The following is an 18204-nucleotide window of genomic DNA, read 5'->3' as shown; positions in this document are numbered from 1 at the left end:
CCTGGGAATCCCTGGCCCAAGACCGCTCAAAGTGGAGGAGAAGCATCCAGGAAGACGCCGAATACCTCGAGTCTCTTCGTCAGGAGCAAGCAGAAGCCAAGCGTAAACAGCGGAAGGAGCACATGACAACCTAAACACCCTACCCATCCGTCTCTTCAACCACCATCTGCCCCACCTGTGACAGAGACTGTAGGTCCCGCATTGGACTCATCAGTTACCTGAGAACTCATTTCTAGTTTGGAAGCAAGTCATCCTCAACTCCGAAGGACTGCCTAAGAAGATTGGGATGCTTTTAGTGTCTTCTACTGTGAAGACCGATACAAAATATTTGTTCAAAGTCTCCACCATTTCCCTGTTTTCCATTATTAATTCCCCAGTCTCATCCTCTAAGGGGCCAATGTTTACTTTAGCTACTCGCTCCCTTTTTATAAACCGGTAGAAGCATGTGGCGAGTGAAATTTTGGGGCATTCAAAAATCAAAAACAAATTCTGCAAGACCCGCAGGACCCTAATTCAAATAAATTATTCTGACTTTTAAATGTTCCCAACATGTGCTCCTACTGCAAGTTCATCTACTTTATCCAATGTACACTGCCGGCCAGAAATGTGCACATGCTTTTTGCCTAGCGCGGGAAAAATAGGCGCTGTGCAGACAAATTTTTAGGTTTTCATGTCCTACTAGTGGAGATAAGAGTTTAATTTTATATGTCTCTCCAAATACATCTTATAAATTATAGATCGCAAACAGGATTCTAGGCAACTAAGATAATCTATTAATAGAATTCAACATAATAGACACATGCCCATGTCAAATACTAGAAGGAACATTTTTACAATAATGCACTTTCATCAGGATAGATGTAATACTAGAAAAGAAAATTATAACATATAAAAATGTATCTTACGGTCTTTCCTTGCCTCCAGTGACAATCAAGCCATCCCTTAAAGTTGTGTACATCGTAAAAACAGGTCCTGTATGGGCTTTTGCTACAACTCTGCTTAAAATGTGATCCTTCCAGACATACACATCTCCATTTATGGCACCAGTGAAAGTAAGATTGTTCTATAAATGAGTGGTATAAACATGGGTTATATCACAAAGATATTTGTGTCAAACAATAAACTTTAAGGTGAATGTAAAAATGAATTCTTCCATTGGTTTGCAAAGTAATAAGAAATCTTTACAGCTCAATCAGAGGCAGATACTGTAGTTTGGATACAAATTTTTCTTGTGCTCTATCAATGGGAAAATGTACATCTGCCATAGACCTCATATCACATCTGCTGCCGATTTGCTGTTTTGCTTGAAATCATTTAATAAAGTAGTCAATCTTCTGTGGTATTGCAAACAGGAAGTCAAGACCAAGTGTATTCTTTAGGTGAAGGAGGTAGAGGGTGGGGGATAATTGAACACAAGGTGTGCAGTTGCAATTTAATCCCCATTTTAAAGTCATACATTCTGTCCTTATTTTTATACAATATGTTGATTTGATGTTATTATAGTGATATTTATATAAAAACATGTATGGTAACTTGGGAATCAGAGAAGCAGAGTTGGTTGGAATAGAGGAGTTTTTCTGCCGTACAGGCTGAGACGGTAGAAGAGTCAAAACTGAGGTGCTACAGCTCCATCAGTAGCCAGAGGGTATAATTACAACGTGGCAAGTTTACATGAGCAGTTTCAACATAGGAATTTATCATGGAGGAAAATGACACAGAAGTGAGACAAAAAGTGGCAAAAGAATGTAAGGCTTTGTTGACAGGAAACGCATGCAGATATAAAAATTTTAATATCTCATATAAATTGTTAAAACTTTTTATAAAACATAATAAATTCCAACCACTGAAAATAAAGCTGGACACCTCTACTCCTGCTGAGACTTTACTGCAGGAGTAGTCTTGTATTAGAAACACATAAATTAACAAAAACCTCGGGAGAACAATTCAGGTCGTTTGTGCCTCCCGTTAGTGTGAACCTTAGGGCACTAATGGGGTGTGTATGATTTTTCGCCCGGTCACGCGCTGTTACCGATTCCTGTGAACCTCCGTGGAGGTTTAGTAGCGGCACTAACTGATAGCGCCCCAGACCGACATCATCACCGTACGCAGCAATCCGTTTTCACCCCAGAACGAAAATTCGGTAGCGTCCAGTGAGGCTGTCGTGGACAACGCCCATAACAGCTTCGCAGGGCATGTACCGGGCTTTAGGTCGCTTGCGGGATAAAAATTAAAGGGGAGGTGTGAAGCTGAAAATGTTTTAAATGGCTGATTTACCAGTCGTGGCCTTCTCATCTTCATATCACGGAGTTTGTGCCGTGATGTTGCAGCCCGGCACTTAGTTTCATGCCGGGCTGCTGCCACAGCACCCAGCTCCTTAGGTGGCCCCTTCTACCTAACGCAGAGTTTGCAGAGTGCCTTCCCCTTTAACAGAAGGGGAGGACCCTGTGTTCCTGCCAGGGCTACGCGCCTCTCCGCATAGCGCTGGAAAATTCGCAATGGTTAGCGTCAGTCCCACCCCCGAGAGGAAGTGGAGCACGAGATTTTGTGCTCCACTTCCTCTCGGGGAGCGGTAAACCCAATTTAGCTGGCGGGTCGGGACTCCTGCGCCGCCTCGTAGCTGTTACCACCCCCAATCGGGCAATTTCTCGCTCCTAATGTTTAGTTTTCAGATATGTAAATTCATCAGTTTCTTGAAATATCTCTAAACACTACTTACTGCACCAAAGGCAACAGATAGCATGGTTTGCATCCTCGCATCATCCACAGTCCCAATGCTACCTTTTTTGGAAAGTAATGCACCACCAGCCAAGGTCCAAAATTTTATATGTTTTACCCCCACGGACACAAATTGTGTGTCTGAATCTGGACGGAACTCAACCACAAAAATCCTCTCACTATGGCTACTTTTGCTAGCAATTTTGGCACCTAAAACAAAAGAAAAATCAGGTACTTGATTAAAAACATTCCAGCTCAGCAATTCTGATATGAAGCAATTTATTCATGGAAGCAGCTACAGGGTAAAACATGACAAAACAAATTTGGACTCAAAACAATCTTTTTAAAAGAGTTTTATCAAACGAAAGCAACAATGTTGTGCGCATTAGGTACCTAATTGCATACCTTTTCTGCAACTTCGCTTGATTTTTACAAATAAATCTAAAGTTGCAGAATCACTCTACTAGTGATCAATTCTAAATCATCTTTTAGGATATCAAAATGTAATCTCTGAGATGTATCGGGGTCATCATAAAATAATGTAGCATTCAGCACCAAGCTGCGAGAGCTGATGTTTGAGGGGAATGGATTTGATGGCCAAAAGTTCGGCTTTTTTTCAAAGCCTGATGTGGACATCTCATCCAATCAGCTGATGCACGAGACCCCCTAGATTTCTCCTGTGCCCCTGCACTCAGGATATGAATGTATCCGAACCATTATGCTGCTAGATATGACAGACAAATTAATTAGAAATTACGTACACCCTGCTCCTAAGATGCATCAGTCTACCATCACTAGGGACAATTGTCACGCGTTGTTTTTTTTAACAATGTTCTCAGGATGTAGATGCTGGTAAAGTCACATTTGTATTGTACATCATCCTGTGTTGCTTTGAGATGGTGGTAGTGGACTATCTCCTTTAACCATTTCAGTACTTGTGCTGGTGGCACTACAACAACTTTCAACTATATAGTATCTCGAGTAAAACATCCCAACGTGCTTCACAAAAGCATACATTAACCCAAGAAGGATATATTATAAGGGGTGACTAAAAGCTTGATCAAAGTAGGTTTTAAGGAATGTCTTAAGGATGTGGAGGGCATAAAGGTTTAGGGAGCAAAATTCCAGAGCTTAGGGCCTAGATAGCTGAAGGCACCTGCCCCTTTGTGGGACAAACAAAATGGGGAGAAGCCAGGTTGAGAGATGTGGTGGAGAGAGAGAGTTGGGGGTCATCTATGCACACATGGAAACTGGCATTACGTCTTTGGATGATGTTGCTGAGGGTCAGCGTGTAGATGAGGAAGAGGAGGGGCCAAGAGCCTTATGGGACTACAGAGGTAATGGTGCAGGGGTGAGAAGAAAAGTTGCTTATGCTCTCACTACAATTGGATAGGTAAAAGTTGAACCAAATGAAGACAGTCCCACTCAGCCAGACAATGGACGACAGGCATTGAAGGAGGATGCCATGATCCACTGTGTCAAAGACTGCAGAGAGGTTGAAAAGGTGGAGTAGGGTTAGTGTACCATGGTCACAGAGTACATCAATTGTGATGTTGATTAGGTGCGTGTCAGTGTGGCGAGGGCAGAAACTTAATTAGAGAGATTCAGACATGGATTGTGGGAAAGATTGGCACTAATTTGGGAAGCGACAACACATTCAAGGAATTTTTAGAGGAATGGGGATTGGAGATGGAGTGGTAGTTTGCAAAGAGTGGTTGTGGGTGTTTTTTTTTTGAGGAGGGTGATGATGGCAGATTTGAAAGGGAGGGACAGTACCAGGGAGAGGTAAGCGTTTATAACATCAGCTAGCATGGAGGTCAGGAAGAGATTTTGGTTGGTCAGCAGTTTAGTGAAAATAAGGTCAAGAGAACAGAAGTTGGAATTTATGGAGAAGACGAAGTGTGTGAGGTGAGACAGGAGAGAAGCTATAGAAAGACATGAGTTCAGGGAGTGGACGGGAGAGGAATTTAAGGTGATGGTTGGTAGTGAAGAAAAGAAACCAGGAGTTATCTTTGTAGTCCAGGATGACCCTGAAGTAGTGAGTGGTTTGGCAGAGGGGAGTAAGGTCCGATAGTGCTTGATGTGGTTTAGCCAGATCTAACGATGAAAGGCTAAATGCCAGATACGTTCAAGACTGTTCCAATTGGACATGAGGGAGCAAGTGCGACAAATTCTAACCAAAATCAGAAACTGATTGGGGGGAAATACAGATAATAATGGGATAAAAGAAAAATAAATGATCTCAGTTTCTGTTTCTACAAAATTTCCAATCGATGAAAATAAAAAACGAGATATCTTGTTGTTTATTTTGCCTTCTGCTGGTGAGTTCATGACATAGCACTGGTGCAATTGATACAATCTGCCTGCTTAACTTTACTAGTTATAAATCGATGAATGTAGTTCAGTGGCTATGGAAAATAGAATAAATCAAATAACTTGTTAATTATAATAAGCTTTAAAATTTACCTTCCTGCCATCTCCAAACAGTGATAGTGTGTTCAGGATCAACACCCACTGATAACAGCAACTTGCCGGTGGCACTGAAGTTAACATAACTGACACCCTTATTATGGGAACAACGCAGGATAGAAAGTGTCTGCTTGCTTACGACATCCCACACGTGAATAGATGGAGTTGTCCCTAGAAATTTTAGAAATATTGCATACATCAAAATTAAAGTATAGAAATAGTAAAACAAAGACATTTAAAACTTGGTGATTTTTAGTACCTTGTATAAATATTTTTATTAATTGCTTGCATCTTCTCTAAAAAAAGATACTTTCACAGTCTATTCATCTAGCTCAGGCAAGAAACATACACTATCCTAATGCTATCTACTAAGCACTGCAATGAACTCAGAACAAAACCATGGGCTGCACAGCACATGTATCTACTTTATGAGCAAATACATTATTACAGTTTCACAATGACAAAAGAATCAGTGAAGCTGCACACATAAAAATAAAGAGAATGGGAGAAAGAAAGAGAAAAAAAAGGGAAAGAGCTGATAGCCTTACCTGATGTGTCGGCAATATCACCTGCATTGAGATAGCAATTGCAAATGAGGAAATATTGATCCAAGATAAATTATAATCTCTGATGCTAAAGCATTACATAGCAGTATCAGAGAAAAATATTGACAAGAAATTAAACATGCAAAATGGACAAGAGGTAAGATGTCTTTTTAATAAAAGCAAAATTCTGATTTGAAGATAAAATATAACTGTGACTCAAATATTACATGGATGAAACTATATTATCTGAACCAGACTTAAATTAATGCCAAAGTAATTGCCATACATTTTAAGTGGTTTAGGTTATGTTAAGTAAATAGTAATTAGTGCACTAAGTAAATGATTTATTGTATTTAACAATACATAAGCATGGAATCATAGAATAGTACAGCACAGGAGGCCACCATTCGGCCCAGCGCGTCTGCACCGCTGTTGCGAAGAGCGATCCAGTTAGTCCCACTCCTCAACTCTTTCCCCATATTCCTGCATTTTTTTTCCTTCAAGTATTTATACAATTCCTCTTTCAAGGCTACTATTGAATCTGTATCCATCACCCTATCAGCCAGCACATTCCAAATCCTAACCATTTGTTGCGTAAAAATTATTTTCCTCATGTCACCTCTGGTTCTTTTTTCCAATCACCTTAAATCCGTGCCCTCTGGTTATCAACCTTTCAGCCATTGGAAACAGATTCTCTTTATTTACTCTATCTAAACCCTTCATGATTTTGAACACCTCTATCAAATCTCCCTTCTCTGCTCCAAGGAGAACAACCCCAGCTTCTCTAGTCTATCCACATAACTGTAATCCCTCATCTCTGGAACCATTCTAGTAAATCTCTTCTGCACCCTCTCCAAAGCCTTCTCGTTCTTCCTAAAGTCTGATGCTCAGAATTGGACACAAATACTCCAGCTAGGGCCAAACTAGTGTTTTATACAGGTTTAGCATAACTGCGTGGCTTTTATACTCTATGCCCTATTTATAAAGCCATATGCTTTATTAACTACTTTGTTAACCTGTCCTGCCACATTCAAAGATTTGTGCATAGGTCTCTCTATCCTTGCACCCCTTTAAAATTGTACCATTTAGTATGCATGGTCTCTCCTCATTTTTCCAACCAAAATGTACCACTTCATACTTCTCTGCGTTGAATTTCATCTGCCATGTGTCCGACTATTAGACTAGCCTGTCTGTGTCTTCTTGAAGTCTATTACTATCTTCCTCACTGTTAACTACACTTCCAAGTTTTGTGTCATCTGCAAATTCTGAAATTGTGCCCTGTACCCCCAAGAAATAGAAATAGAAATAGAAATAGAAATTTCAGCTATTTCGGCCCATTGTGTCCGTGCTGGCCAACAAGAGGCTATCCAGCCTAATCCCACTTTCCAGCTCTAAGTCCGTAGTCCTGCAGGTTACAGCACTTCAAGTGCACATCCAAGTACTTCTTAAATATGGTGAAAGTTTCTGCCTCTACCACCCTTTCAGGCAGTGAGTTCCAGACCTCCACAACCCTCTAGGTGAAGAAAATTCCCCTCAAATCCCTTCTAAACCTTCTAGCAATTACTTTAAATTTATGCTCCCTGTTTGTTGACCCCTCTGCTAAGGGAAATAGGTCCTTTCTATCCACTATATCTAGGCCTCTGATCATTGAGATGTATAAAATTAAGTCTCCCCTCAGCCTCCTCTGTTCCAGGGAAAACGAACCCACCCTATCTAATCTTTCCTCATAGCTAAGATTCTCCACTCCCGGCAACATCCTCGTAAATCTCCTTTGTATCCTCTCCAATGCAGTCACATCCTTCCTGTAATGCTGTGACCAGAACTGCATGCAGTACTCTAGCTGTGGTCTAACTAGTGTTTTATACAGTTCAAGCATAACCTCCCCCCCCGCTCTTGTATTCTAAGCCTCGGCTAATAAAGGCAAGCATTCCGTATGCCTTCTTAACCACCTTATCTACCTGGCCTGCTACCTTCAGGGATCTGTAGACCTGCACTCCAAGGTCCCTTTATTCCTCTACACTTCTCAATGTCCTACCATTTAATGTGTATTCCCTTTCCTTGTTAGCCCTCCCCAAATGCATTACTTCACACTTCTCCGGATTGAATTCCATTTGCCACTATTCTACCCACCTGACTAGTTGATTGATATTTTCCTGCAGTCTACAGCTTTCTTCTTCATTATCAACCACAGCCGATTTTAGTATCATCTGCAAACTTCTTAATCATACCCCCTATATTCAAGTCTAGATCAATGATGTATACCACAAAAAGCAAGGGACCTAGCTAGTACTGAGCCCTGCGGAACCCCACTGGAAACAGCCTTCCAGTCACATAAACACCCATCAACCATTACACACTGCTTCCTGACTTTGAGCCAATTTTTGATCCAACTTGCCACTTTGCCCTGGATCCCATGGGCTTTTACTTACGTGACTAGTCTGTCATGTGGGACCCTATCAAAAGCCTTGCTAAAATCCATATGCACTACACCCTCATCAACCCTCCTCAAAAAATTCAATCAAGTTAGTCAAACACGACTTTTCCTTAACAAATCTGTGCTGACTGTCCTTGATTAATCCGTGTCTTTCTAAATGAAGATATATCCTGTCCTTAAGAATTTTTTCCAATAATTTTCCCACCACCGAGGTTAGACTGGCCTGTAATTACTCGGTCTATCCCTTTCTCCCTACTTAAATAAATACATTAGCAGTCCTCCAGTCCTCTGGCACCACACGTGAAGCCAAGAGGATTGGAAAATGATGGTCAGAGCCTCTGCTATTTCCTCTTTTGCTTCACTTAACAGCCAAGGATACTTTTCATCTGGGCCTGGGGATTTATTCACTTTCAAAGCTGCTAACCCCTCAATACCTCCACTCTCACTATGTTTATTTCATCACTCCTCCCCGATAGCAGTGTCTGCATCGCCCCTCTTTTATGAAAACAGATGCAAAGTATTCATTAAGAACCATACCCAGGTCTCCCGCCTCCACACACACAGATTACCCTCATGGTCTCTAATAGGCCCTACCCTTTCTTTAGTTATCCTCCTGCTCAATATATTGTTATAAAACATCTTTGGGTTTTCCTTGATTTTACTTCCCAAGAATTTTTCATGCTCTCTCTTTGCTTTCCTAATATCCTTCTTACTTTCACCCCTGCACTTTTTATACTCCTCTAGAGATTCTGCAGTATTTAGCCCTTGGTATTGGTCATAAGCCTCCCTTTTTTTCTTTATCCTACCCAGTATGTCCCTAGGCATCCAGGGGGCTCTAGATTTGTTAATGCCACCCTTTTTCTTTAAGGGCACATATTTTGTCTGAACCCTCTGGACCGCCTCCTTGAATGCCTTCCACTGCTCTGATAATGATTTACCATCAAGTAGCCTTTTCCAGTCCACTATGGCTAAATCACCTCTCAACTTAGCAAAATTGACTTTTCCCCAATTGAGAACTTTTATTCCTAGTCTATTCTTGTCCTTTTCCATAACTACTTTAAATGTAACTGAATTATGGTCACTAGCACCTAAATGCTCTCCCACTGATACCCCTTCCACCTGCCCAGCTTAATGCCCTAAAACTAAATCCAGAACCGACCTCTCCAATGTTGGGATTGACTACATATTGGCTAAAAATGTTCTCTTGAATGTATTTTAGGAATTCCGCACCCTCTATACCCTTCACACTAATTTTATCCCAGTTAATATTAGGGTAGTTGAAATCCACTACTATTACTGCCCTATAGTTTAGCACTTTTCAGAAATGTGCCTACATATTTTCTCTACTATCTCCCTCTGGGAGTCATTGATGTACAGGCAACTCTCGATTATCCGGGTCCGTCGGGGATTGGGCTATTCCGGGTAAACAATTTTGCCGTCAGGGCGAGTGCACGTCTCAGAGCTGAAATTTGACAGTGATAGAACCAATCACAAAGACTTAGTTCGTGTTATCATAGCATGAACGTAATAAAATACATGACAATGGATTCATATCGACTTGAAATTATAAATTATTTAATTATGTTAAAAGAGTTAAAAGTGTTAAAACTGGGCTTGATTTTTAAGAAAGCGATCTTATATCTGCTTGTTTAAATGAATTCATTTTCTTCTTGTTTAAAATAATTTCTAACTTCTGCTGAATGCACAATACCTTTTTGTTTCCTTTTAGTGCCTCCACAAGACATTTTAAATTCTGCACCCGACTGCTTGAACTGCTTTCAATGCATGTGGCAGTTGCAAAGTGAGAAAGAAGTCCACACCTGCTTCAATTTATGTGTGCTTGCTAGTTGAAGTGATCGAGATTTTCACGTGTGTGACAGTTATTTAATGCCTGAGTCAGTTGCGAAGTGAGAAAGGAGTGCACGCCTGAGTCAATGTATGTGTGATTGACACTTGGGGTGATTGAGATATTCTCGTGTGCGACAGTTTTTAAAAACGCCGTTACAGCGGGTTCTCCGTTAGATCCGTGTACAGATAATTGAGAGTTGCTTGTATATCAAAAACAGCAGTGGTCCTAGCAATGAACCTTGGAGAACACCACTGTAAACCTCCCTCCAGTCCAAAAAACAGCCATTCTTATCCCTTAGCCAATTTTGTATCCATGCTGCTGTTGCTCCTTTCATCCGTGCACTTCAATTTTGCTAACACGCCTAATATCAGGTACTTTATCAAATGCCTTTGAACTTCATATACACATCATCAACTACACTGCCCTCATCCACCCTCTCCGTTACCTCATCAAAAGACTCACTCAAGTTAGTCAAATACGATTTGCTATAAACAAATCCGTGCTGGCTCTCCATGCTTGTCCAAGTGGTTGTTAATTTTCACCTGCATTATTGTTTCTAAAAGCTTCTCCACCATCGACGTTACACTGACTGTACTGGTTGCCAGGTTTATCCTTCCCCCCTTTTTCGTACAAGGGTGTAACATTTGCAATCCTCCAGTCCTTTGGCACCACCCCTGTATCTAAGGAGGGTTGGAAGACTGTGGCCAGCACCTCCACAATTTCTATTCTTACTTCCCTCAACAACCTAGAATGGATCTCACCTGGACTGGGTGACGTAGCCACTTTAATTACCGCCAACCCGTCTAGTACCTCCTCTGTCTATTTTTTTCATCTCATCCAGTATCCCAGCAACCTCCACATTTACAAGGCAGAATCCTCTTCCTTGGTAAACACGACTGCAAAGTACTCATTTAGTACCTCAGCCATGCCTTCTGCCTCCAATAGTTCTGCATCTTGGTCCCTAATTGGCCCTACGCGCCTCTGACAACCCTTTTACTGTTAATATGCCTACAGAAGGCCTTTGAATCTCCTTTTATGTTAGCCGCCAATCTATTCTCGTACTGTGTCATTAACCCTCTTATTTCCTTTTTCACTTCTCCTCTGTACCTTTTACATACAGCCTGATTTTCTCTTGTATTATCAAGTTGATAATGGGAACGAACAACACATTACCACAATAAGAATACAAAGCTGTATTTGAAGACCAATAAAAATAACTACATTATTTTGTATCTTCTTTTGCTCACCTAAATTAGTTGAAGTATCCAATGAAAAGTTTAACACAATCTTGCAATCTTCTGTGTTCAATAGTTAGTATGCTTTATTACATAACACTCTTAAAGGGATGGTATTGACATTGTTAATTATCTTGAAGAACATTTTTCCATTGTTTAGTAGTTGGACAAGAGTTATGGAGAAGTTGGCCAGAAGGTAAGAGTGGATAAGCAGTGGTATTTCTCTCTTAACATTCAGATAGCTTATCTGCATATTTTGCAGAAGCAGTTTGTGAATGGAATGGCAGGCAAGTAAACTCCTGCCATATTTCCAAGGTTGGACAGGAGCTAAGAATGGATAACTACTGGGATTTCTCCCAACAGCTTTGGCTCAGGGACACCACTCTTGCCTCTGAGTCAGATGGTTATGGGTTATGGGAAACTAGAAGCAACAATTGCATAAATAAAATATATTATTGTTTTAACTGAAAGTTGGGTTCACCTGTTGCATGAACAAAACATTTCAGGTTATAACATTTTTTAAGAGAGATAGGGTTAGCAAAAACGGAGAGGTACAGCATCACTTTTAAAGGAAAGGATTGAAACAATAGAAAGGGAAATATTGCAAATAATAATTTGCTGATAAAGTCTCTGTGTTAAGATAAGAAATAAAAAAGGGTGATGCTAGAATATTGGCTATCATTTACAGACTACCAAATTTAAAGAAATTGTAGCCTGATTAACAGTTCAGAGAGATTTGTAGAAATAATAAGGCATCAATAATGGGGACAGTAACTATCCAGAAATAGATTGGGAATAAATATATTGGGGGTTAAATGAAGAGAGATTTATAGAATGCTTTCAAGACTGCGTTTTTGAATTAGTATATAACATGCCATATAAAAAATATTGCAATACTGGTCTTAGTTCTGGGTAAGGATAAGGTTAGAGAAAAATCAGGGATGAGTGATTGCAATGCAATTAGCTTTAATAGTAAAATAAAGAAGGCATAACAGAGTCAAAAACAAACTTGATTGATTGGAAAGCGTAAACTACAAAGAGATAAATAAGTTCCAGTAGTAGATAAATCAAAGACCACAGGCCATTATCTCAAAACAGGGGCCAATTTTGGACTCCCAGCTGTAAACCGTTTCCGTGTGTACAGGGGCAAGAAAAACAGCTGACTCGAGCAGTTGGTGGGGGACTCAACCTAGTTTCGGTGTCATCCCTCATTTGCATGGTTGATGCCAGCATGGAACGTTACCCAGGTGTGCAAGCAGGCTGACACTGACGCTGACAGGGGCGATATCTGCAGCTATTAAAAGGACAGACACAATCAGGTGAGTTTGGGCTTGTTTTTTTGGATTTTATTGAAGTGGTGTCTTGCTGCAATATATATGAAAAGTTTTTAAAAAGTGTTTTGGGACTGTTGCTGGATGCTTGCAAAGGTTCGGATGATAAGTAAATGCCTTTGAGAAGAGAGAACATGCTGCGAATACTCAGCAGGTCACGCTACATCTGTGGAGTTCATGTCTCAGGTCGACATGCTGCCTGACCAAATGAGTATTTGCAGCAGCTTATGCAGTCATTTCACATTTACAGCGTCTGCTTGCAGAGGGAAGAGGAAGATGCAGAAGAGCAAGATGCAGAAGAGGAAGCCGAAGAGGAGGAAACAGATGGAAGGATGCATCCCACTCAGCCTCTTTGTGGCTGCGATGTCCGGGATGGAATTATCTGCCTGTGGTCCCACTGACTGGGCAAGCTACCTCTTCTTGTTAATCCACTGGTTGGGCAGGCTGCATTTCTTGAGTATGTGAAATGAGGAAGACACAAGGGTGGAGTTCTGCTGATGGGAGGGCAGAAACTTTGAGGTGCATGCCAAGAGGAGGATAATGTATGAGGATAACCGCATCTTTTCTCTTTTCAGTCCTGCCGCTGGCCAAGGGCTCAGCCAGGTCCCTGCCAAGAATGGCCTGCACCGTCTCCTCCAACAGGGTGAGGTGATGCTAGGAATGGTAGATGTGCCCCGCCATTGGTGCAGATTGTTGGTAGACGAGTGACTGGGGGTCCTCCATTGAGCAGTGTGTGAGGCTAGTGGTGCAGTTGATAGGTGACGGCTTTTGAAGATGCATTCACTGACCTTGACCAGCAGTCTGAGATCATGCAGCTTCTTTGGGCACTGGGGCCAGGTGGTGGGGGGTGACACTGCTGGCCTTGGTATTATACTCCTACATTGTTCTTTCTGGATGGCCTCCAGGCCCCTATGGGTATAGGGCCAGTCTTGCAGTGTTGACCCCCTGCACAAAGCTAGAGTGCTGTGTGCAAGACCATGGGTGCCCCTTCCCTGGCTTGCTGAGCCTTTTGTGTTAGTGCTGAGGCAGTTTTCCCATTTTTCAGTTTAGGAAGGTAACACAGCTTTAAGAGCTGAATAATCACATTTAAATATTAAATATTTGTAAAAAGACAGAAAGGGCTGAAAAATGTATTGAATCAGTGCATTTTATTTTGTCTTGCTTCAATGTGCGTGGCCCCTTTAAATTTCAGAGCTTCTCACTGCCCACAATATTTTGTGAGCTTCACAGCCTTGCACACTGACGCTCGGGGAAGCAGCAATGCTGCACCAGGACTATAATTTGGCCCCAGATCCCTTGTGCACCACCACCAGGAAGGCATTGCACCTAAGGTTAGTGCTGCACCATCTATATCCATGCCCCACACACCAATTTAGGTTGGAGAGCGCTGCGGCCATTTCGAGCGACCATTAATGGCAGTTGTTGGTGACATCGACTGCTTTGCTGCCGATCACCACTTTCCTCCCGTGTCGTTGAACTTCACTGTTCCTAAGCACTGACCTGTCATTGATATACTAACTCCAAAATATATGATTATTTTGACTTTGTCACAACTTTTGTGTGAACACTTTTTCAACATTACAACAGTGACTACACTCCAAAAGTATTTCATTGGCTGTAAAGCGCTTTGAAACATCCAGTGGTCGTGAAAGGCGCTATATAAATACAAGTCTTTTTTTTACCTGTACTCCTGAATCTATGTTTATAGTTAACTTTAGTGTTATTGACATCTACATCTGGTTTCTATTTATCACTTACTTCATCTGCAATCATATCTATAAAGATGTCGCCTTTAACTGTGTCAATATTTGATTTCTGACTCCAGCAGCACTGATAAAATGTCCTATTTTACTGGTCTTATGACATGTTTTGATATATGCAGGGCATTGTCTTGTCACAGTTCTTACATGTGAATGTGTTCTTTGTTTTGTTTTAATACCAGCCTTCTGTTTAGTGGCAAGCAATGTTCCCGTTAATTTTTTTTGGGTGCGTATGCAGTTTTTCCCATTGAAAAGCCAGCAAGCTGGCTGCATGGGAGGTCCAGAAAGAGACCATTGGTGGCTTGCCATCTTTTTAGTGACCTCATGAATTGACTCTCCATCACTTAGTCATGTGATTTCCTTCATTTTATTTTGTGTGGCTTCAGATCCTGAATCACATCTATCCGTTTTTGCTATTGTCATGTCAGGGTTACTTTATAGCTTCTCTCTTATGCTGTTGTTCTTTAAAATCTCAAATACTATGCAATTCCTCATGAGGGAGTCCTTGAATGTTCCCATATTCACATGAATAGGCCAATATCTTTAACACCATGGCATAACTCTATACATTCAGACTGATGTCTGGAATTAAATATATACCTCTCATATGTGGAAGGCAAAAATTCTCAAATGGTTTTATTACTTTGTCTATCTTTTGTTTATCTGCATTATCTTCCCAGAAGAAGGCATCATGGGTCTCAAATACAGCTAGAATAGTTGCTACAATTGTAATGTAAATGTAGCCTAAAACAGTATTGTATTATATAAAAAAGGAATGTTAATTTCCATGCATGACTAAGAAAAAAAGTAGTTAAATGCGATTTCTTTTGCATGTATGAATTTATAGCTCAGATAAACACAATTGCTGAAATAGCATCCTTAACACTTCTTTTCACACGTAATTCCACGTGGTTAGTAATGGACCTCAGTAGGGTCTATGACTGAAATAAGCAGACCTAAACATTAATAGGGGATTCCAGGATTCCACTGTTCCAAGATGGGGGCTGCATTGTGACAGAGGGGGAGTAATGTATTTTTCAAGTGAAAGTATTTAGAAAAGAGTTTGTAACAATTCTTTCCAAAGTCAGTGAAGTAAATGTTTTTTGATTTGTTCCTGGATAATAATAAATGTGTTTGTTTTACCTACTGCAGATGGATAGAGATGTTAAAAGCAGAGCTGCATAAATAAGTCTGGTCTGAAATAATGCTTGTTTTTGAATTCTCAGTGTAATTTAAAAAATACATAAGTGATGTAATTTGTAGTCTTTGTAGTAAAGAAACAAGCACTTGAGGATAGTTTAACCTTACCTCAAAAAATGTTCTGAGGTTCATGCTCCAGCTTGTTTTGAAATTAATTGGGAAAATGCATAATTACTGTTATAGCCTAAAGCGAGACACACTTTGAGTTGTTGCACTGAGAGAATGTTGATGCATGCTAAGATTTCTCCACAGTGCACAAAATCAAACTGTGGCATCCTGAGAATTCCAGCCACAGGTGTCGTTCTTCAGCTGACAGAGTGACATATCTGGGAAGAAAATCAAATCAAAGCATCGACTTTTCAGTGAAACATTAATGAAGATGCTCAAGGATATAAAAGACAATTCTATAGGTAAATTTAAATATGTTATTATAAAATATGTAATTTTTGTCTTTATTATGTTAGAAATCTTATTTTTATCAGTGTCATATTTTCGATGCTGAGAGAAAATAAAGTAGCTGAAAAGACTTTGGGGATAAAATTCAACTTCAGCAGAGGTACAAAATATGCAGCAGCACTGAAGTCAATAGAAAGAAAAATTGGGTGGGTGTATAATGCCAGCTGATCCGCTACTACCCATTTTTCCCCGCTGAAGTTGAATTTTACTCCTTTGAATTTTTTTTTAGGTTTTATTCGTTCATTTCCTGCTGTTCCTTTATTCGTAGATTTTTGTTGCCAGTCAGTTAAGAAGTTCTGATTTGTTGCTGATGAAACGATTTTGAATATTTTTTAGGGATTTGATTGATTCATTTTTGCTTTATTATTCACAAATTATACTTACTGCTTGTGGCTAGAGAGTTCTGATTTGTTGCTATTTAAGGAATATGAAATTTGAGCCAACAAGGTGGAAATGTGGCACAGAAATCTGCATATATACATGTGCAACAAGTGTGATGCACAAAGCTTCTATAGATATGTGAAGAGAAAAAGATTAGTGAAGATTAGTGAGAAGTAGGAACTGAAGGAAATCCTTATCAGTCAGGAAACTGTGTTGGGGAAATTGATGGGATTGAAGGTCGATAAATCCCCAGGGCCTGATAGTCTGCATCCCAGAGTACTTAAGGAAGTGGCCCAAGAAATAGTGGATGCATTGGTGATCATTTTCCAACAGTATATCGACTCTGGATCAGTTCCTATGGATTGGAGGGTAGCTAATGTAACACCACTTTTTTAAAAAGGGAGGGAGAGAGAAAACGGGGAATTATAGACCGGTTAGCCTGACATCAGTAGTGGGGAAAATGTTGGAATCAATTATTAAAGATGAAATAGCAGCGCATTTGGAAAGCAGTGACAGGTTCAGTCCAAGTCAGCATGGATTTATGAAAGGGAAATCATGCTTGACAAATCTTCTAGAATTTTGAGAAGATGTAACTGGTAGAGTGGACAAGGGAGAATCAGTGGATGTGATGTATTTGGACTTTCAAAAGGCTTTTGACAAGGTCCCACACAAGAGATTGATGTGCAAAATTAAAGCACATGGTATTGGGGGTAATGTATTGACGTGGATAGAGAACTGGCTGGAAGACAGGAAGCAGAGAGTCGGGATAAACGGGTCCTTTTCAGAATGGCAGGCAGTGACTGCAGGGCTCAGTGCTGGGACCCCAGCTCTTTACAATATACATCAATGATTTAGATGAAGGAATTGAGTGTAATCTCTCCAAGTTTGCGGATGACACTAAGCTGGGTGGCAGTGTGAGCTGTGAGGAGGACGCTAAGAGGCTGTAGGGTGACTTGGACAGGTTAGGTGAGTGGGCAAATGCATGGCAGATGCAGTATAATGTGGATAAATGTGAGGTTATCCACTTTGGTGGCAAAAACACGAAGGCAGAATATTATCTGAATGGCGACAGATTAGGAAAAGGAGAGGTGCAACGAGACCTGGGTGTCATGGTACATCAGTTATTGAAAGTTGGCATGCAGGTACAGCAGGCGGTGAAGAAGGCAAATGGCATGTTGGCCTTCATAGCTAGGGAATTTGAGTATAGGAGCAGGGAGGTCTTACTGCAGTTGTACAGGGCTTTGGTGAGGCCTCACCTGGAATATTGTGTTCAGTTTTGGTCTCCTAATCCGAGGAAGGATGTTCTTGCTATTGAGGGAGTGCAGCGAAGTTTCATCAGACTGATTCCCGGGATGGCAGGACTGACATATGAGGAGAGACTGGATCGACTGGGCCTGTATTCACTGGAGTTTAGAAGAATGAGAGGGGATCTAATTGAAACATTCTGACGGGACTGGACAGGTTAGATGCAGGAAGAATGTTCCCGATGTTGGGGAAGTCCAGAACCAGGAGACACAGTATAAGGATAAGGCGTAAGCCATTTAGGACCGAGATGAGGAGAAACTTCTTCACTCAGAGAATTGTTAACCTGTGGAATTCTCTACCGCAGAGAGTTGTTGATGCCAGTTCGTTAGATATATTCAAGAGGGAGTTAGATATGACCCTTACGGCTAAAGGGTTCAAGGGGTATGGAGAGAAAGCAGGAAAGGGGTACTGAGGTGAATGATCAGCCATGATCTTCTTGAATGGTGGTGCAGGCTCGAAGGGCCGAATGGCCTACTCGTTCACCTACTTTCTATGTTTCTATGTTAAAACATTGCTAGACATAT

The 18204-nt window shown here is 40.8% G+C and overlaps 1 protein-coding gene across 7 annotated transcripts in view; it reads right to left on the bottom strand.

Moving 5' to 3' along the window:
- LOC139273131 (echinoderm microtubule-associated protein-like 6) overlaps positions 1-18204 on the bottom strand; it is an 816712-nt gene that overhangs the window by 125308 nt on the left and 673200 nt on the right. For 6 of the 7 annotated variants that reach the window (XM_070889552.1, XM_070889554.1, XM_070889555.1 and 3 more), the window contains 3 exons: positions 5182-5355; positions 2717-2925; positions 906-1063 (listed from right to left, as the gene is read on the bottom strand). In XM_070889552.1, coding sequence (XP_070745653.1) covers positions 906-1063; positions 2717-2925; positions 5182-5355 — 541 coding nt within the window. Of the gene's footprint in view, positions 1-905; positions 1064-2716; positions 2926-3382; positions 3440-5181; positions 5356-18204 lie in introns of those variants that run through there. The other variant, XM_070889559.1, reaches the window with a different exon arrangement.

This window comes from Pristiophorus japonicus, chromosome 9 (genome assembly GCF_044704955.1).
Source record: "Pristiophorus japonicus isolate sPriJap1 chromosome 9, sPriJap1.hap1, whole genome shotgun sequence".
Taxonomy (NCBI): Eukaryota; Metazoa; Chordata; class Chondrichthyes; family Pristiophoridae; genus Pristiophorus; species Pristiophorus japonicus.
The sequence above is the reverse complement of the archived record's forward strand: the minus strand, read 5'-3'. Positions and strand labels throughout refer to the sequence as shown.